Source organism: Cygnus olor, chromosome 7, assembly GCF_009769625.2.
Source record: "Cygnus olor isolate bCygOlo1 chromosome 7, bCygOlo1.pri.v2, whole genome shotgun sequence".
In the NCBI taxonomy this organism is placed as follows: domain Eukaryota; kingdom Metazoa; phylum Chordata; class Aves; order Anseriformes; family Anatidae; genus Cygnus; species Cygnus olor.
Window position 1 is genome coordinate 7,741,001 of NC_049175.1, and position 21,258 is coordinate 7,762,258.

Genomic DNA, 21,258 nt, shown 5'->3' on the forward strand with positions numbered 1-21,258 from the left:
CTGTGTTACTAATATATCAGACATGACATAACCAAAAATTTGTTAAACTGGGTGTCTTGGGCATGTTGGGTTGAAAAGAAAAACAATTGCAGGGAAAAAATAGTCTGTCTGTTAAATCAAGTACTGCAGTTAATAATTACGTATGCTTGTCAGGTTTGTTTTCTTAAATGGATGAAAGGATGTAACTGAATTGATATAATGTACCAACGAGCATGGTTTTGCAGGGATGTGTTCTGTTCTAACTGCTCTTTACTATAGTAGCAATTTTATTCAATGTGGAATTTAGAGGCAGGTGAAGGTTCACTAAAAGGTGTCTAAAACATATTTATTAAGAGACTTATTTTATGTGCATAATGCGGAGGTGTTCGGAAGCTAGTTTGTAGCATAGAAAAACTTCTGAGCTTTCAAAAGAAACAGCCTTGGCTTTGACTCATTTCTTAGGCCCGGTTGGCCCTTAATTAAGAAGAAATCCACAAGTGCAGGTTGAAAAGATAAGCTTAGACGAAGCAACAGGACTTAAGGGTGGCAAATGCTGCTATGTCTCCTATCTCTCCTAAATGCATTTTACTTGGTAAAATATAGGAACTATGTGGAGTGATTGAATAATAGGTGCATCTTCAATTAGTGTTTGTGCTGGATTGCTTTGGACCCTGACTGTAAATCTGCCCCTTGACAGGGGAACCTGCCTTACTTAATATGTCTGAGTCAGGTGGTGGAGTCCAAGCTCTCTGAACAAACCTCTGGGGAAGGTAAAATATGCTTTATCTGTAACAGTAAGACCATCAAAAGCATAAGTGACTAATTACAATTTAGAGGTAATGCTCCAAAGGTAAAGAGGTGAGGCTTAGATACAGAATCTCGTTTTATTGTAGCATGTGATGTAAAGGTCGCTGTGTACTTGAGGATATATATTCCTGGTGCTTGTTAAGTACCAGGAGTGAAAGAAGGAGTTTGTAGTAAGAAAGGTAAGGACTGTCTATTCTTGATTTTTTTCTTCACCTGCTGTGTAAAAAGGAGTGTGTTTAGCTACATGGGTAACAGGCTTTGTGGATCAGCAGATAGATCAGCACAGATGAAGGCACTGGTGCACTCAGCCTTCCCAGCAGGAAGAAACCAGAACTAGGAAAGTATGGTCCTTCTGTGTTACTGCAACAAACCTGCTTTGCAAACTAGGATTCAGCTGGCAAAGCAGTAAGATAACTAGGAGATTTCTACCAACCTGGGAGCCAGTGGGGGTATGAGAAAAAGCACAAGCAGCACAGAAGTATTGGGGAAGTATTTAAAAGTTATTTTTGGAAAGGAGTAAGCAGCACCCCGGGGAAACTGGTCATGATAAATCTGGAGGACTTCTTGAGAACATAACAATTCTGTTGTAAAGATTTTCTACCCCAAGTATGATATTTAAAATTTAGGTCCTAGAATATATATATATATATATTTTTCTTGTTCTCCTGTGTATAATTTGTTTAATGTAAAGTGCTCTTCCAAGATTGGTTTGCTTGCTTGCTTGTAGAGCCTTGCATGACTCAGAACAATATGTGAAGAACATGCCTGTGTTTCCAGGGAGCAGAAATCCCTACCTAGGTATGCTCTGAAAGGTCAAATTCAATTTAATAAACTTATCTCTTAGGAAATAAAAGCATTATTTTTAGCTAGTGAGGAGGAAAAAAAGGTTTGCATTTAAAAATAATAATTCTAAAGCATATTGTGTAAGTGCAAAATGCTAAAAGCTCATGCTACTGAAGTCATACTGGTGTAAATCCTCAATACTTGTTGAAGTCTGCAGCATTACTTGTTACTAGTATTATATAGTCCCTGTAAAGAAAGGGATGTTGCTGGGGAACGTAATTCAAATTTGGTCCAAAGGCTGTATCCTGCCAGCATTTTTAAAATAAGACTCCTAATCAATGCCATTGCTTAGAAATCAATGCTGCATGGTATAGACATATATGATAATACAGCACTGCAGCAAAAAAAGCTATTTCAGTTGCAGACTTGCATTCAACTGGATAGTACACAGCCGTAGTATAATATATTGTTGTGTAACGCAGCACTGTTTAGATCAGAAGTAAGATAGAGTGTATTTAAAGATATTATGAAAATATCAATGAACTTAAGAGCTTTAGAAAACACTGGTCAGTGACGTTTCCCAAGGGTGCCGTGGCAGGGACTGTGGCTCGCAGTGTGCTGGATGCTCAAAGTGCTGCCTACTTTGCATCATCCCTGCCCTTTGCATAAACTCTTTATCACAATATCTTTGACGTGTCAGAAGACCAGAAAAAAACTTTGGGGTCTTTATATGCAGTCTTTCAGAACTGGTGAGTCAGGTGAGAAATGTGTGGAGTAATAATCTGAAGTTCACTTCTAATTGGAATCAATGAAAAAAAGCCACTAAAAGCACTGAGAGCCGTTGTAGTGCAGGTTGGGCTTGTCTCCAGAGCTTTTCCTATCTCCCTCAATATAAGTTTTTTTGTTTGTTTTTCTCTGTTTCATACCGGATTAAAAAAATAATAAAAAATTGGAGAGCTGAAGTCCTGTCATTCAGATCAGCAATGAAGCTTGGTTATCGGACATTTGCGTCCAGACTCAGCTACATGGAATGGTCTGGACCTGAGGACCACATGAAGCATTTTCTGTTTGAAATTATTTTAAACATGAGAAATATTTGTACTTAGTGGATGATTCACAAACTTGAAATTGCTTGAAATTAACCATTTGACCTGCCAAAAAATAAACCTACCGCGTCTCCTCTACACCTCCTAGAGAAGTAGGACAGCTGACCAAGTGCAGTAACTGAGGAAAGGAACTTGATGTTCTTGTTCCCCCCTAAATTGAGAACTGAATACAATGTTCATGCAACAGTCCACTCAATTAGTCATGAAATGAATCGGTGACTCTGGTGGGAATGGGGCCCAGGAATCATGGCCCTTCTGCTCCAACTGCTAGATTGTACTGCCTTAAAAAAAATAAATAATAAAAAAAAAATTGAGCAGGAAATGTAAGAAATGCTATTCAAGAAATATGGTCACAGTTTGGCATACTGGTTGGTTTGAATTCCACCCCCACCACCCCAAGTGAGAGATGTACAATAATTGAATGCTTTGCTAAGATTAATTTTAAAGTCAGGCATACAGTGAGAATCAAGCTGATGTTTCTGTTATAAAACCTTCATTTCATCCATTCATTCCTAGAAACATGAGTATGAATTATGAACTCCATGACTGGCAACCTTTTCCTGAAGAAAACACATCCCTAGGAGAATTTATTCTTCCCCTCTCTGTGTGTGTGGCTGCCATTAATGCTAATGGAGTCACTGAAAAGGCAAATATGCCCTTGTTTGCACAAACAGCTGCAAAGTAGATGTTGCAAAGCCATGCTGGGAAAACAAAACAAAACAACAAAAAAACCCCTGCCAACACTCCATGACACAGCGCTACAAGTCAAAAGAGAGACCTTACTAGCTGGAAGAAGTGGTCCATTGTGAGTCAGTCATTAAATATAATATGTTTTAGATTGGACTGTTGAGAAAGATCAGGTTTTCTTAAATGTAAAATTACTTTCCACTTACAGTACTTTTCATTGTGGAGCTTTTAAAGGACTCTGTATATATAAACTGCATCAGTATTTAGTGATGGCGAAGGATTGAGTTAGTGCAATTGAACAGGTCCTTCATCTTTGGCTGAGATGCAGCAAAGGGTAGTGTTCAGGTTCCTGGCTTGTAGCAAAATCTTTCTGCTTACACACTTCTCAGTGGAGTTTACAATGAAGTAGGAATAAACACAAGATCAGTTACCATGTCTTGGCTGGAGGGCACAACTTTTCAGATGTGTTCAGTCTTTTCTGGCCATCTGCCTCACCATGCAGCAGCATCTATTTTACTGGTTTTGTTACTGTCTAGGTGGGTTAAGTGAGAAGCAGCAAGAATATGTTTGGTTTTCCTTTTTGGACTTTCCTGTCTCTTTGGACTGCTGTGATGGCAGAAGGACAGCTGTTTTAGCAAGGCCTTGGTATCTGTGAAAGGCAGCTCCTTGAACAACTCGTGAGACTGGACTCTATGTTCACTGTGGATAATTCAACATGAGGCACCCAAGATGGTTTTGAATAACTTTTAACAACTTGGAGAATGGATGCTGAATCATTTCTGCTCTCCTGTCTGCCCTAATATCTAAGAGCGGAAAGATGGTTGGATCTGTTCGGTGGAGAGATTTGTAATGTTTTTCCCTCTCAGATGGGTGCCAGTGAAGTTAGTTCAGAGATTTATTTTGATATGGCTACTATTAAATTATGAATAGCTAATACTTTTTTTCACTTGAGGAGCTGGCATCTCTATGGACTTGTACTGTAACACAGAGGTGGCAATCATACCTTTTTTGTTCCAAAACTCCCATTTTTTTGAAAAAAGGTTCTGTGCTCAGAAAAGCAGCTTACAGAGTTTAGCCCTTTCCAGTCAGTGTCCAGTGGATATAATGACATGGGGGTTGCTTAGCAATGAAGGAGAAAAGATTTTTCCTGTAACTGAGTTACACTTGCATCCCCAGTGGTCATGACAGAGGATTCTTTGGCCACCTGTGTTTTAGAGCTCTCTACAAAACACCTTGTGGTGGTAGTAAGATGTTGTGAATAAACGGGTTCCTTTTGAGTTTCTTCCAAATCAGTGTTTATTAAACAGAAATGCTGAGACAAAGATTAAACTTACCAACACTGATACAGCCTGCCTTGGACTAAAATAAGAGTGTATTTATACAACTAGGAAAATGTGGGAGGTTGCAAAAGCCTGTATAGGCCCATGTCTATTGTGAAGAAAAAGCCTGCTAAAGAAAAACGAGGCATGAAAAGGCCCAAATGGAAGAGAGGAGTGGGGAAGTAAATATGAATTTTATCATGATGCATCAGATATTGAATAATGGAATTAAGCAAACATAAGTATGAATTAAATCAAATATAGGCTGTGTGTACTCTGCTGAACTAAATCAGGTAAATATTTGAGATGAATAGTGCTTTGCCTACTTTATGGTATCTTAAAAGGCACATCAGTCCAAATAACATGTTGACTGTTGCACAGTTTCAGATTGTTTTGTAGGCACGCAACAAATTAACCAAGAACAGCAACAGTCCTGCTGTTGTGGTTTAACCCCAGTGGGCAGCTATGCACCACCCAGCGGCTCGCTCACTTCGCCCCAGCAAGATGGAGGGAAGAGAATTAGAAGGGAGAAGTTAGAAGGTTTGTGGGTTGAGATAAAGACAGTTTAATAGGAAAGAAGAAAACAAAGAAACAAAAACCATAGCCAAAATAAAAACACAGCCCCAGAGAACAACAAGTGATGCAGAAGGCACTTGCTCACCACCAGCCAACTGGCAGTGCCACCAGCTGCCTCCCTCCTTTCACTGCTGGCCGTGAGGTTGCATGGTATGGAGCATTGTTGGTCAGTGGGGTCGGCTGTCCTGGCTCTGGCACCTCCCAGCTTCCTTGCTGCCTGCACAGCATGAGAAGCCAACTTCTTGACTCTATAAGCACTCTCCTGCAGCAACTAAAACATGGGGGGATTATCAGCACATATTCATCACAAATCCCAAACACTTGCACCATGTGAGCTACTATGAAGAACATTAATGCCATCCCAACCAAACCAGCACACCTGCAAGGAACTCTGTAGTTCAGTAACCTCTTCTTGCTCAGGTCCATTACTCCTGGAAGGTTATCATGCTATGCTATCAACCATGAAACGAGCAAAGAAGGTTTCAGTAAGCTAGAGGAATTTTCAATAAAACAACTGAAATCTTGGGCTGTCACCACAGGAGAATGACAATGTGACTTTAAATACAAGAATTCCTAAACTTATAATTTTTTTTCATTATTGTTTCCAAAGAGAAGGAGAGCTATTGAATTTCTTTAGAAAAGGTGCAATGAATATAACTATATATTTTCTGTTACTATAGACCTTCTCTTGGGTATTGGTAAAAGAGGGAGACTGTGACAATGTTGTGTATAGAATCTTTTTGTTTGTTTTAATGCTTACAACCCCTAGACTGAGCAGCTAACACCTGGAGAAACTTACTGCATCTTCATGCCTCTACGACTGATAGAGGAGTTCCATTCACTTTCAGAGAGAATAATAATCATTGTCACATGCACCTGCATAGCCCGTTAAATATGTCTATATATCCAGCTTTTACCTTAGCTAGGTGTAAATGCACAGGCCATTATGGATGTGTGCTGTCAGGGGGATTGGAGAATCTATGACCCCCTCCCAGCCGGCACCCTTCCCTCTCCCTGCTAGAGTTAAAAGATTCTCGAGAAAACTCTGGGGGTAGCTTTGGAGCAGATTATTTCCCCTGTCTAGGCTACCCACACTGTCAGTCTTTATTCTGTTTTTCCCCTTCCCAGGCAACATCCATAATTTCCCTCCAATGCTTCTCACCCTGTTTTAAGCACTTAACGTTGTTCTGATTTTTACATGGGGAAGCCTCAGCAAATGCCTATAGCAAATGGAAGGAAGTTAGAAAAAGGCAGAAGAAATGCTGAATCTTAAAGGCACTCCATTTATTCTGATCATAGGCTACAGTACAGTAAAAGTCTCAATGTTCTGGTCCTGCAGAGCTCTCGCTTAGGAAGCAGCTTTGTGCTTGCTGTTGTATGTGTGCAGTAAACATCAGGGGCTTTCCAGACGCAGGCGTTCCCTGCAGCCATAGTTCTGGTGATGTTCACAATATGCCTTGTGCTTGCTGTGGGAGCAGAGAGGGACAGAGCCCCAAGTGCCGGGCTCGGAGCGTGGCACTGCACAAGCCTTTCAGTTCACCTGTCTGGGGTATTCTACATTTCTAATTGCAGTGTAGTTTTCAGAGTTGTATTCAAGCCGTTCTCTCCTGGTAGCAAAAACCAGTTGGTGCGGGTTTCATTCCATGCTCTTTGTGACAACAGAAATAAGCACAGAGATATCTCATGATAGGTTAGCTTAAAATCACCACAGTGGTTTGCAAAGGTAATAGAGCTGTTAGAGATGTGCATAGAATTGCATCTGTTGCCAAGGAGTTGAACTTTGAATAGTGACTGTTACTTGAGTTGGCTATTTACCTTGCATATTTCTAACGAGAGGCCTTTCTTCCATGGGTGCTGTAAATCCAGTGGTACTTTATGTAGTAATGTGCATGGAGTTGTCCCCTACACAATGACGATGGAATATCATGGCAACTTGTAACGTTCTTAATATGCAAAATGCTGGCAAATGGATTAGTCTGTTAGTGCTGACTACTGTCTGAACAATGTGCACCCACCGCAAAATGTCGGTGCTCTGCCCACTGCGAGCAGTGGATGGCAGAACTGAAATTAACACTCCTGTTTTTATCAGGCTTAGAAGTTCAACCTGGATCCCTTTTTTATAAGGAGGGAATCTAAAGGGGAAGGAGTAGGTGTTATGAAAAATCTAATCTAAGCCAACTTAAAAAAAATAAAATAAAATAAGTCTGTGTGGCAATAGTTTCAAAGGCCTGACTTAAATCAGGCTTGAAGCAAGATGCATCGGTGTTGATGCTACAGCTCTCCATCTTGCAGAGATGCTGCTGAAATTGCTGTTCTGCTGCTGGGCCTGGTGGCTCTGTTCTTACAGATTCCTGCTCTCCTTTCAATGGCTAGCTTTGCTCCCAGAGGTTTGGAGGCCTTGATCCAGCCCTCTGATGGACAGCTGCAGCCACTAAGGACTTTATCAATGCTGAAAGATATGACTGTGGATCGTGGCTTGTTTTGCTTTCCTACTTTAGCACTTCTCTTCGTTCAACTAAACCGAGCAAAGAAAGGCAAAGGTGGAGTGGGGGTAGCTCTGTGCAGCTCTGTATTTGGGGTCAAGGTGACCTCCAGTTCTGCTTTCGCTCTAGTGCAGACAAATCTCATTGTGCTTTGCATGTTACAAATGAGTTTTTATGGCATTTGAGGTTTCCTCTGGGCTTTTTCCTTGTTTCTTGTCCTTTGGCTGTGACAACTAGCCCTCTGCCCTTTTTGGGGAGCCTTTTTCTACTGATCTATTTTATAGTTGTTTGGGCTCCTGACCTTTTTCCTCCTCCAGGAGGAAGGCCTCCTGGGCCTGGGTCTTTGTCTGTATGCAGGGTATTTGCTCATGGATTTCTCAGGAAATTCTTTAACTTGCCTAATTCACTGCATTTTGGACTTTTAATATATTATGCTTTATTATTAAAATAGCAGTCAGAGGACTTCCAGCTGAGGTCGAGGCCTCACTGTGCAAACTGAAGAGGCAAGCCTGCTCCCAAGTGCTTGGAGTATAACTGGCTGGGATTTGGATGCCTATATAAATTGCAGGGTTAATAGCTGTGTGTTTCTGCAGGTTCCTGGCCAGGATCCCAATGCACTTTTCAAACACACATAAATTTAGCCTCCGTTCCTCTGTGGAAATCAGAGATTGGTTGTGTGGCAACACGTTGACTCTGCCCCACGTAATTCCCACACATGTACTTGTTACTGACATATATATGACGGTGGTCAATACAGGTGTTTAACGTTTTAAAGAGCCTGTGTAAGTCACTAAGTGCATATTGATTTGAAGCAAATGTAAATTAGAATTAATTTTGACTTGCTAACGTAGTCAAATAAGGAACATTTCTATTGATCTTTGTCTCAGAAGCCAATTATCTGGATTAAGTGTTTTTATTACATGAAATATGGCATACGGTATTTAATCATGCTGCATTGATCGGTGTGCAACTGCATATTTAAGACAAGGACTGTAAGTAAGAGTAGTTAACGAGTGATTTATTTTTAAAAAGTGTGTCTCCTTGTACATTTACTCCCCACTTTTCCCTGTTCAAAAGCCGTGCCGGCGACTACCCCCGAACGGGAGCCTGTTGACGCATGAGGATCAACAGGGATCCGTGTTGGCATCACCGCCACTGCAGCCTCCTCCTCGCACCCCGCTCCCTCTGTACGCCCCCCCGGCGGCGGTGCAGCTCCTCCGAAGCTGCTGCCCCTGAGCACGAAGCGCTTTTGCCGCACCGCGCCTGGGTTAGGCAGGGCTGAGCGCGGCGATCCTGCCCGCAGGGAACTCACCCCGGGGCCGGAGCGCGGAGCCCGGCTGCCGGTGGCAGGAGCGCGCTGCAGCTGCGGGGGGGGTCGGGGATCTGGGAGCGGGGATCGGGGGCAGCGCCTTAGCAGCGGGCTCGGGGCTGCGAGGCGGCGGGGTCCTGCGGGGCCCGCTCTGCCTGGCGGCGTCCCCGCGCTGCCGCTGGCCGGGTGTCCGCGCCGCTACAGCGGGCCGTGCCGCCGCCCGCAGCCGCTCGCTGATCTCGGTGCCATCCTGCCCTCGCCTCGTTTTCTTGGCAGTAGTTTTAATTACGTTTCAGGCTCCTGAATGAATTTGTTTTCTCTGGCTCCGCGGCGTATTGAGACGCTCGTCACGTTTGGGTGCCTGCAATCACTGATGCGTTTGTTTTAGGGGATGAATTAGTCTTCTGAGCCCGAGCATGTCCAATTTCTGAATTAGATTTCACTGAAAGCTGGAACAAAACAAAACAAGAAGCGGGTTTGCTGCGCCCCCACACCCCTAGCCCCCAGCGCAGGGGGCAGCCCCCCGCTCCCACCTGGCTGCAGGTTGCCAAGTCGGGCGAGCGGCGGCGGGCGCGGCCCCGTGCCCTTACCTGCGGGGTGTCACACCGGGACCGGGACCGGGACCGGTACCGGGGCAGGGCGCTGGGCATCCTCCGGGCGGCGGCCCCGCGGGACCGCCTCGCCCCCTCCTCTCCTCCGTGCGCCGGGAGCACCGCCGCCGGGGCAGGCGCAGGGCGGCCCTTCCCCGGCCCCGGCTCCCCCCGGAGCCGCCCGCTGCCCGCTGCCCGCCGCCCGCCGCCGCCGCTTTGCCGTGCCCCGGCGGCCCCGAGCTCCGCAGTCACGTGGCGCGGGGGGCGGGCGGCGGCGGCGGCGGGGGGGGCGCTCCGCAGTTCGCGGGCTGCCGGCGCCCCGGCACACACACACCGAGCGCTGGAGGCTCCGGCGCGCCGCCTGCCAACCCCGGATCTACCGCCGTGCGTTTTTTTGGCCCCCGTTTTTTTTTTTTTTCTTTCTTTCTTCCCTCCTCTTTCCCCATCACCCGTTTTCCTCAGTCTTGGAAAATCCTCCGTGGGAATTTGGGATTTTTTTTTTTTCCTAGGGGGGTGTCAGGGCATCTTCCCCCCCCGCCGCCTCGCTCCACCTGCCCTTGCTCGTTTTCTCTTCTTTTCCCCCGTCTGCCTCGCCACCAAACCCGGGCTGATGTGCTGTGCGAGAGGCTGGAAATGGAAGTGTTGATGCTCTGGCTTTTCCCCTGGATATTTCAGTGCGTTTCGGTGCGGGCGGACTCCATCATCCACATCGGTAAGAGAGGGAGCGCAGGCGGTGGGAAAAGAGGGACGCGGCAGATAAATAAACGGAGGCGTCGCCTCGTTCCACCGCTGGAACGCGACGGGCAGCGGCTGAGCCCAACTCCGCGGAGAGACCGGAGGAGGGAGGGGGGAAAGACAACCGAATCCCCCCGATTGCAAAGTTAGGGGCGAAATGCGGGCTGTGCCGGGCCGGGCCGGGCCGGGCTGCGGGGCGGGGACCGCCGGGGCCGCCGCTGCGGTCTCCCATGTGGCCGGAGAGCCCCGTGCCCGGACCTGTTTACGTGGGGAAGGCTTTCTGCTCCCCCGCCGCATCCCCGCCGCCGAAAACAGCCAGCCGGCCCCAAAAGCGGGCAGGAGGAAGGCATCGTCTGAACGTGCTCGCAGGGAAAACTTTCGGGGAGATGATCGAAACATACATACACCTGTCATAGCTGTGTCAACCAAGCCGGAATGCGGGGGGAGAACTTGGCTGGGAAAGGGTTAGAGGCGAGGTTTGCAGCGGCTCCGTGCGTGTCTGTGTCTGTGCGCGCAACTGTTGGGGTCTGAAGAAGAGCTCCTTAAAACCCCCGGGCAGCAGGAAGGCTGGATCGGCGGTGGGAGGAAGAGAGAGGGGTGAAGAAGAGGCGAAGGGAAGGCTGCTATGAACTTTTATGGCTTCTGGGAGCGAGGCACGGTAATGTCCGCGGGAAGGCTGGCAAGCAGAGGCGAGGCTCTGCAGTCACCTTTTGGCTGGCGTTGAAAGGTACCGGCAGGAAGGAGATGAGGCTGGTTAGGGGCGGAGAGGGGGGAGAGCATCACTTGTGGAAGACTATGATAGAGGAGGAGACGGGAGAACGGCCGGGGAAGGAAAAGCCGTCATTCCACCAGCCCTTTAGGGAGGGTGGGAGAATTAAAAAAAAAAAAAAAAAAAAAAAAAAGGAAGAAAGGAGGAGGGGGCCGGGCCGGGAGCGGTCCTGGCGAGGGATGCTCCGCGGGGACGGGCGGGGAGTCTCGGGGCGGGGAAGGGGCGACTGGGAGCGACCCCGTAAGGCCGTTACCGGCGGGCAGCGGTCCCGGTGCCGGCGGAGGAGGCTCCGGTCTGCGCCTCTCGCCTCGGGAGCCCGGGGGCGCAGCCCAAGCAGACGGCATTGCGGAGCCATTAGGCAGCAAGGGGCAGCCCCGGCCGCAGCCGGGGGACTCCGGCGCCGGGGCGCCCCCCCGGGGTTGGGAAGAGCCCCGGGGAAGCGCCGAGTCCGGGCAGAGGCGGTCCCCGCGGCTCTGCACCTCGGCCCCGCTTCTCCCGCGGGGCACGTTGTCACCGCAGCTTCCCCCCCGCGCAAACTTCAGCGGCCCGGGCACGCAGGGCGTGAATCAGCAGCGCTGCCCCAGCCGGGGACAGCCCGTTTTGCTCCCGCTGCCAGCCCCGCAGGTCTGCCACCGCTCCGCAGGGCAGGGCGGCAGGGCCGGTGCGTGCACACACCCGCTCGGCAGACGGGGCATCTTACATAACGCCTATCGCCAGCTGCTTCCGCGCTAACTGCATAGGCAGGACGGCCAAATGGCAGCTTGCAGGTTACGGGACGCAAAGCCCGTCTTCGCCTTCGCGTGGGCGCGACCCTCTGAATACCAGCGCTGCCCGCAGGCAGCAGGCGGGGGGCAGAAAGTTGGTCTCAATCCCAGGGCCGCCCCCCTGCCGTCGGTGCGGGTCCCGAGCCCCCTGCCCGGCCCGACGGGGGGCTCCGGGGCGGCGGGCAGCGCCCTCACCGCCTCTGCCTCCTTCCTCCCCGCAGGTGCCATTTTTGAAGGCAATGCTGCCAAGGACGACGAGGTGTTCAAGCAGGCGGTGTCGGATCTGAACCTCAATGACGACATCCTCCAGAGCGAGAAGATCACCTACTCCATCAAGCTCATCGAGGCCAACAACCCCTTCCATGCGGTGCAGGAAGGTGAGCCCCGGGCGGCACCCGCCCGTGCGCGGGGAGCGAGTCTCGGCGCCGCCGGCAGCCCCGGCCCGCTCCTGGCGCTCGCCTGGAAACTTTTCTTCCGTCGGGGGTCGGCGCTGTCTTACAAGGAAACGGGAGGGATGGCGCGGTGCTGCGGCGCCGTGCCGTGCCGTGCCGTGCCGTGCCGGGGCAGCCGGGCTGGGGGAGGCAGCCGTGGGGGATCCGGCGGGGCCGGGGGCTCCGTGTCGCTTCCGAGCCCGCAAGAGCCCCTGCCCTCCGTAGCCGAGGGACAAAAGCCGGGCAGGGCCGGGCAGAGGAGCGGCTCGGCCCGGCGGGGGGCTCCCGAGGGGCCGGGGGGACGGCGGCGGAGTCTCCCTCCCTGGGGAAGCAGAGGCCGGCGCTTCCCGAGAGAGGAGCTCCCCGCCGGGGGGCGAGGGGAGGCCGGGGTAGCCAAGTCGCCGGCTGAAAACCTGCCAGAGTTTACAAGATCTGACAAGTAGCAACGTAGGTAAATCATTTCGATTAGATTTTTTTTTCTCTCCTCTTCCAAAGGGAAACGTTTAAATTAATCAGCTTGCCTTTACAAATAAGACTTGAAAAATATATTATTTGTGATTTAATGAAGCCAAGGTTAATTATGGCCTATGTTATTTCAGAAGCTGCATTTTTCAGTAGTAATTATTCTAGAAACAGAGAGCTATTTATATACCCAGACTAGAATATTTAAAAAAATGATTCATCGCCAGCCTTGCCCTTACTTTTGCAGAGCACAGAGTGAATGTTTCCCGTATGAAAATTTGCATTAATCCATATGTATTTATATGTAAGTTGTGTACATGCAAATTATGGATACAAAATTACACCAAATGTTAATTTTCATGAACTCCAAACAAATTCTTCTGCTATATTCTTTCCCCCGGTTAGGTGCTACTTAGTACGCACATTCAGGAGAAACAGCAATATTTACCTTTTCATGGGCCCGATCCCATTAACAATGGGATTCCTCCTAGTGCTCTGAAAGCTTTGCAAGGAGGTATGAAAAACAAGCTTTATGAAAATGGAAGAAGGGGGCTTTAAAACAAAACCCCACCCACACAGTCACACACCAGAGGAAAATAAAAATCTCTAAATAATGGTGGAGTTGATTTATTGGCAAAGATTAACTCAGAACAATTTCATCTTCCTACACATGCAAAAGCTCAGTGTCCTGTATTGGAGCTTATTCAAATTCATGAAAGTGACAGCAGTTGGCTGGCTGAACGATTGCTTTCAACAATGTCTCTTCTCAGAAGCAAAACTTTATAAAACTATTCTGAGTGCTCTGGGATCTGAGCTGACATTCTCGTGGACAGAGTCCCTTTGCTCAGTTTTGTTGAGCAGGAGGGAACAATCAACTGGAGGATTCTTCTTGATCTCGTAGGATTTTGTTGTTGTTGCTGTTGCTCTGTTTTGCTATTCTTGAATATTGCATTTAAGAAGACTACCTTCAAAGCAGAAAATCTGTGTTGAAAATCCGTGCTGAAGCCACAGAAAGGATTCTGGTCAGCTTTTTAATCTATTTGATACAGAGTATTTGTGCTACCTGAATATATGTAAATAAAGATGTTTCCTCCTACCCTTTCCAAGATGCTCTTTCAGGGCTCATGTGTCCGTTGCATTTAGAATTGCTCTTTGATGATGTGATCACATGCTGGAGAATTAAGGAAGTGATTGATGAATGCTCACAGTTCCAAAGAGAAATTGTCCTCCGTCACTACTTCATTAAGGCATATCAAGGTGTCTTCTTTTGGGAGGGCTACGGAATGATGCTATCTGCGAGTAAAAACCTTGTCACTGTGGGCTGTGGGAGAGCTAAGAGAAAAGTGTCAGCCTTTGCTCAATTTCCTGGCTTGCTTTGTCAGTTTGGGTCTGGTCTCTCTCTCTCTCTCTCTCTCTCTCTCTCTCTGTGTTTCTCTCTTTCTCTCTCTCTTTAAGATTTGATTTCCTACTTTTGAAACCGTTATACAACATGCTGACAGAATGATACATGGGACATAGGAGTTGCTGGGCTATTCTTACCGTGCAAAGTTGCTCTGCTGAGTGTTACTTGGCATCATTCTGACTATTCAGAATCTCATTGTATCTCACTGTACCGGTGCCCTGCTCATTTTGGTAGAATATTGCAGAGAGCAGTCGAAATATCCTGGAGCAAATCCTCTGCCCACACTGCTTGCAGAATGTTGCTGCTGCTACATAAAATGCCCTGACATCCACATTATTCTTCTGCGGTCTTTCTAAGCAGTGCCATGGAAATCAATGTTGCAAGCATTAGTTTCATAGCGATGGAACTTCTTATAGTAAAAAACAAACTAGAAATAAAAATAGACTGCTGTGACACTACTGCCAGAATAGTGCACACAATCAATCAAACCACAAATATTGTTTTTATTTGAATCATCTTTTACACAATTTTATGAAAGGACAGTGTGAATTATTCCTTAAGCCCTTTTTAAAGAGCGCTGCAAGCCAAGGACCTTCGTTTCAATGATACTGTGCTGGTGAAATTACGGAAAGTCATTTTTCCATGTAACAAGGTCTATTACACAGTAATAAGGCTTTAGTTATGGATGGTGATGGTTATTAGCACGTGTTTGACTTGACTTTCCTTGTGCAGTCGGAGAATTTCTGCATGGGTAGGAAGCATGGAAAAGCAGTACCTGTTGGGTTTTCTCAGTAGGAGCCGTGCACTTGTGGAACTGAAGGCCAAACAGAAATTAATTTGCCTTTTGTAAATGGAATAGTTTTCGGTGATGGAAGGTGCAGTGAAATGTTGTAGGATTTTGAATATAAGGGCTCTAGGGACTTTGCTGTAGAGAGAGGAGGGCACTATTCTGATAGTTTCTGATGACTGCAATAGGGAAATAAAATCAGAGGCCCTTTTTCTTCAAAGACTTGGTGGGCGCTCATGATAATAATGGTTGTGTAGGGTACCAGAGAATAATAATTAGCAAAAATTGTAATTGTGTTCCATTTTTGTCTTTTATTTCACCATACATTGCAGAAAAAAAATCCAGTTGTGCTGATAGGTAAAAAGATTATTTTGGCCCCATCAAACTCATGTTCTATAACAGAGTGTGGCAAGTGTATGGAAGGAATTCCAGAGGCAAGGGACGTAACAGTAAAGAACAAACAGACTCTGGTGTATGCATAAAATTGGACTTTGTTGTCTGTTTGTGCTTATGAGCAGTCATTGCATTTTGTCTTATATTGCTTTTATGCATATGGCAATTACTGGAGGGATAAATTGTTTTTTTTTCACTGGCTATCACAAGAGAAAATATACATGGGGAATCATTGTTCTTTTCATACAATTTTAAGGAAATCAGCCGAAATCACAAACGTGATCTTAAATTATATCCTAGCTTCCAAAGGAGCTATGTGCTCAGTTTCCAATGATGGGAAGGGAAGTAGTAAGTGCTTGTTTGCGTGTGGTGTGTATTTAACCTAGTAGTGTGGTAACCTTTTTGTGATTCAAGCATTCAAATGAGCTCAAAGGTATGAGAAACACTTCAGAGCTTTTGGTTCAAATTGGGATTTTTGAGCCTGCCATTGGTGTTGAAAAGTGACTTTGCGTGTGACATATGGGTGGCAAACAAGTTTCCAGCTGGGCTTGAAAACGTGATGGTATGTTTAAACTAAAAACCAAACAAGTCTAGTGTGTAAGCTTTTAAGATGTCACTTTTGAAGGGCGAATAGTCAGCAGTAGGTCAAAACTGGGGCACAGGAAAGCTAGTACTTAACTTTCTTAGTGCTCTTTGGAGAAGGAGATCCAAGGGAAATAGTAATTCAGAAACTGTTTAAAACCCTGTTTCTTAGTGAATGATGCTTACACATCTATGGCGCTTTCCTGGAGCTGAAACTTGCTGTTCTCTCTGCATAGCAATTTCAAATGAATTGTTTCTAATTTGAGCAGCCTTGTATGTATGCTTGTTGATGTTAAAAAGCTGTCAGCTCTGGAAACCAGAACAAATTTGGAAAATCAGAATGTGATTTGAGAGCAAGAATGGTGTTCCATAAATGGGTTTATTGTCAATCCCATGTATGCTGCTGGGGTTTCAGAGCAACTCAGAGTTGCAGATTTTTTGGATGTCTCTTGTACACCGTTGAGTGAATCTGATCTCTTATAGTGTATAGGACTCAGGAATGATATGTGCTTGGCAGAGTTCTTGAACTATCTTGGCTCAGCACATATATTTCAAGTTACTACCACAGTTGCTTTCTAACAGTTCTATTTGTTGAGAAGGCATAAGCTGATCAGAGTGGGGATAAGTAAGGTGAACGAGACAACTGGAGAATGGGGCTTGTTGGCTCCATTGCTGTTCTTGCATTTATTTGCCTGGCTAAAATCCCAAGCAGAGCTGTACTTGTCATATGTGTATTGCCTGGTAGTAGGGAACCGCGGAGGAGCAGAGTAACTGTATACTTACATGTGTGCACATATATTGGGATTTTTGCACATAGCTCATTTTGCAAATACGAGACTTAATTCAGGTGTAGTGCAGGTGACCCAGACTGGAACCCACAGGCAGGTCGGAAGTTGTGTCCTGATTTTAGTGAAATATAGAGTTCAGGCTTCAATTAAAGGGCTGTTTTCTCTGCTGAGAGGATTTAAACTTGAGTGGCTATTAAATATAGAAGAGGAAGACCTCTTTTCACAGCCGCTGTGAGAAGATAGCCATCAGTCATGGTGATAACACTCCCCTTGCCCTTGGGTGAGCCCAGATCCAGCCCTTTTTAAAGCTGTGTCGAGTAGGTGTTTGTGTAAATGCAGGGCAAGGCATTTTGTTTGGCTGAGCTAGGGTTTCACATGACCCAGCAGTGAAGGCTGTAGTTTATAGAGTCAGGATGTTTTAATACCAGAATGGAAGAGTACAGAGAAAAAGGAAAACATAACAAATACAAACAGAAAAAAATCTGGTAAAAATTAATAAAATATTACATATAGAATTATTACTACTCTTATTTTATTTTAATCCATGATTTATTGATTTATTGATTGACTGCATTGAATTGGGGAATTTGTTACCTAGCTAGAAGAAGTATCATAGGTTGGACCTACATTTTAAACATAAAACATAAAAATAAGTTCTCTTTTGACCAGAATAACAAAGGAATGGTTTATATCAATATACTGCCTATTAATTTTTCCTCCCATGGTTTCTCTCAAGTCCTTCACTGTCACATAACGTTACCTTTGTCTGCTCTTCTTCCACAGCTTGCTTGAACACAGATTTCACACTGTTTTCATCAGGACATGGTGTCTTGTTTAGAAGTTTTTGGCAGTTGAACTCTGATCTCTCCAGAAAGAACATATTGTTACATACATTTTTTTTCTAGTTTTAATCTGAGCTTTCAACACTTTTCGAAAACCACCCAGGAAGAGTTTATGTAAGGGATCCCTCCCCTGGTCAGGGAGGCCTTGCTGTGTAACTACACATTTTTTCTACTAGTCTGCTGCAGTTAAAAGCTGTTGCTCAGAGGGGTGAATGAGCTTAACAGTTTTACCTCCTTGTGCCCTTTGAGACCAAACCAAGACTTGTTAAGGACTGCCACAGTGAAGACATCTGTGACACTGTTATATCATTGTGCTTGTGTTTTTATGCTCTGTAGTTGCATGGCTCAGTGTGTTATGAGCCAGGGTGTTTCAGAGAGTTAAAATCCCAGCAAATTAAAATGTCTGTCTCTTCCGATTCTTGTGGTTTTGTTATGCTGAAAGTATGAACCTGCAGATATCTTCTGTAGGAAGGAAAGAAGCCAATAGCCCATAAAGGAGTCCATTTGGTGCTGAGGATGTAGGCAAGCTGTTGGCAAACATCCAAATATGCATTTGTTTTGTTGTTTCTTTCCGCATGTTACTCAGGTTCTGGTCAGAGTTTAACTGCAGGTACAAAATATTTTGTACTTTTGGGAGGCATTGCCTCTGAAATGCATCCCTGCTATTGCTTTTTTTCTTTTTTTTTTCCTTTTTTCCTCCCTTCACTGGGATGTAAGGAGATTAATTCCATCACAGCCATATTCTCTGCTTTTGGAGAGGTTCACATTATTTTGGGCTGGGTCTGAGCTGCCTGGCAAGCAAGCTCCAGACAGTGCCCTACATAGGAGTGCAGCAGGTGGCGAGGGGCCAGGGGATGAAGGAGGAGCTGTGTTTCCCAGCTTAGCATCTCAAGGTAGAAAGAGGAATGGGTGTCGTGGAAACAGTGGCAGTGTGGGTGGGACATGTTCTGAGCCCAGGGTCTTGCCCCAGAAGTGATGGAGGGGTGCAGGGCTCAGGTCCCAGACGCTTCCTGCTGTGGGATGGCAGGATGTCTTGGGTGGCTGCGTGCTTTGCAATGGAAGGGGTTTAATTTTGTCTGAAATATCATTTTACTACCTCCATCTGCATAGCTGTCTAAGCTCATTTTTTCTCTCTCTCTAATATGCAGACTAGCTAACACCTTTATTTCCACAACACGTGTGGGCCACCCATCTATTTCAGGGTTTTGTGCAAAAGAGCAGCTGCAGGTTAGGCGACAATTCTTTTTCAGTACCTAATGGTTTTCCCCACTGATCCTGCTGCCAATCCTGCTCATTTATCAAGGAGCTGCAGTTGGGTTTCTTATTCTAGGATTTCATTATAGAAAATATGCTACATCATTAACTTGCATGCTAGAAATTATCCCAAAAGATCAGAAATAAGCAGTGTTCATAAAAATATTAGCACATGTATTTCAGGGTTAAGGATTTTCTTTTTCTGTGTTCTTTTTTTTTTTTTTTCTTGAAGAAAATAATTTTCGGAGTGCTTTTGTTTGTCTGAAGCAGATTTTCTCAGTTATTATTGTGGAGGAGGATCTGGAAATGTGAAATGAGTATACAAAACTGCCTCAGCCTGATCTAGTTAAAATAATGGGTAAAGAAAATTATCCTAAATTGTGAAATATAAGCAGTATATATGCATGCATATATATCTGTGCAAATAATTTAATTGCTAGACTTAACTGTAATGTGTCCAGCAGGGAATACACCTTAATCTTTTCTAGGTTCAGAGTCTTCCAGATACAGATGATTAGAGGACTGACTAATTATTACATTTTGAATTGTGTCTTAATCCTAGCAGAATGAAATCAATGTATTATTTTGATGTGATTTATCATGGTGTGGTGGAACCATACAATGAAAAGAGTTAAAACTACAGATTGTTTGAACAGAGGGGGTATTATCATGTTTATTAAAAATGTTTGTGGCTTACCATAGTTATTTACTGGAAGGAAAATAAAGCGTAGTTATACAACTGCAATAGTGCCTGAATGTAAGACTTCAGCACAGTAAGACTGTGGCTGAAATAGTTTCTTCCAATTGAACTTTTCGCCATCTCAGAGAAACCACAGTCAAACTCTTCCTTGTTTTTTAGGCAAAGATCAGAATGTTTTTCCCACTTTTATTCATAATAACTTCCCTCAGAGGGGAATTCCTGCTGTGTCTTTATTTGTCACTGTCATCTGTTGCTTAGAGGTGTTTTTTGAATTTGCCCCTCAGAAAAAAATTACTTAGAATGCATTGGTGGAATCATACTGCTGTTCATACTGCTGTGTAGGTCTTATAATTATATGACATTAAGCTTTTTTTTTTTTTTTTTTTTTATTTAACATCTGTCTTTATCTGGAAGTGCCTTGCCAGAATGGAAATGGCCCACAAAGCTGTTGCTTTTCTGGAAAGAAATTTTTCCATAATTTACAGACATTTGAGTTCATGCTTTGGCCTGGCTTGAAAAATGGCTCACATGTTCAGTTATGCATTTTGACATATTTTTTTTTGGATATACTGGAGTTTGCAGTGATTCTTCTTACATGAAGAAATGCTGTGTGGTTCTTCCCATTTGTAAACCTGCTGAAAAAAAACAGATCTGAAGCTGAGGGATGAAGCACTTTACGTACAGGGCACATCCAAGACATGCAGGCTACTGTACACAAAGGTGTGTTAGTTCTGAAGTTAAAATCTAGGTGCCAACCTGAAAATCCTTTCTATTGCACTCTTTGCTGAGGATGGGTCCAGCTACCACTGATCCTTGGTGTAGCTCTTGAATTGTTAGGGTTCTACTCCATGACAAATTTGCAGTGAGACTGTTATATAGCATACAACATTTTGAGATCTCCATTTTATATCATATATAGATCTGTAGTCCTTTCAGAAGCAGATAATAATGATACGCTAATATGCCAAGATGTCTTTCATTTACATAACATTAAGGCAATAAATATCTAAAATGAGAAATATGTTGAAAAGGTTTCTTTTATGTTTTTCCTAATAGCTTGCATTTAGTTGTAATTTGGAGACCTGCTAGCTGTGCTTGAAACTGTGTTCAGGTTGGTGGTGGGCTTGAAGTGCTTTTTATAGCCTGAAAGGTTTGTATTGTCAGAAAAAGTCTGTCTGTACAAGCCCTGCTGATGTTAAGTTCCTTTCTTTTGATCCCCTTGTGGCATCTTGGTTCCTGTCCATTATTTTTTTCTCCTTTTGCCTATTTTATTATATATTCAGATATGCAGTAAGGATTAATATTGGAAAGCACTAACAGCTCACATTTAAAGGTAAGGAGAACCAAGAGGCATTAATTTCAAGTGGTATTTGGCTACATTAAAACACACAGCGGGGTTTCTACTGCTTGACCTTACTGAGAACCATTCCCCTAGCAACCTTTCATAAAGGGAGTAAAATGACAGTAAGAAAACACTTTTTTCCTTATATTCAACAGAATAATATCTAAGCAATGACTTGCTCACTTAAAAATAAAACAAACTTAAACCAAAAAAACTCTTGGTCCAAGCTCCCATTATGTATCCTGTTTCTCAGTTCAACCATTTAGTTCTCTGCTTTTTAATTTACTTACCTGAGTCTTTGAGATTTTAACTAGTAGCAGTGCTGATAGATTACTTTCAGTATCCTCAAAATCACATTGACAATCTGT

General features: G+C 44.9%; 1 protein-coding gene and 1 long non-coding RNA gene across 10 annotated transcripts in view; one reads left to right on the forward strand and one right to left on the reverse strand.

Annotated features, from left to right (window-relative positions):
- GRID1 (glutamate ionotropic receptor delta type subunit 1) overlaps positions 1-21,258 on the forward strand; it is a 597,690-nt gene that overhangs the window by 51,550 nt on the left and 524,882 nt on the right. For 7 of the 9 annotated variants that reach the window (XM_040563448.1, XM_040563450.1, XM_040563449.1 and 4 more), the window contains exons 1-2: positions 9,943-10,351; positions 12,129-12,284. In XM_040563448.1, the coding sequence (XP_040419382.1) occupies positions 10,273-10,351; positions 12,129-12,284 (235 nt within the window). In that variant the 5' untranslated portion in view covers positions 9,943-10,272. Of the gene's footprint in view, positions 1-9,942; positions 10,352-11,896; positions 12,002-12,128; positions 12,285-21,258 lie in introns of those variants that run through there. The other 2 variants (XM_040563454.1, XM_040563453.1) reach the window with 2 other exon arrangements.
- LOC121073007 lies at positions 8,741-9,866 on the reverse strand. The gene is made up of 2 exons (XR_005821464.1): positions 9,640-9,866; positions 8,741-9,498 (listed from the first exon to the last, which is right to left on the reverse strand). It is a non-coding gene; the product is annotated as an uncharacterized LOC121073007 (long non-coding RNA).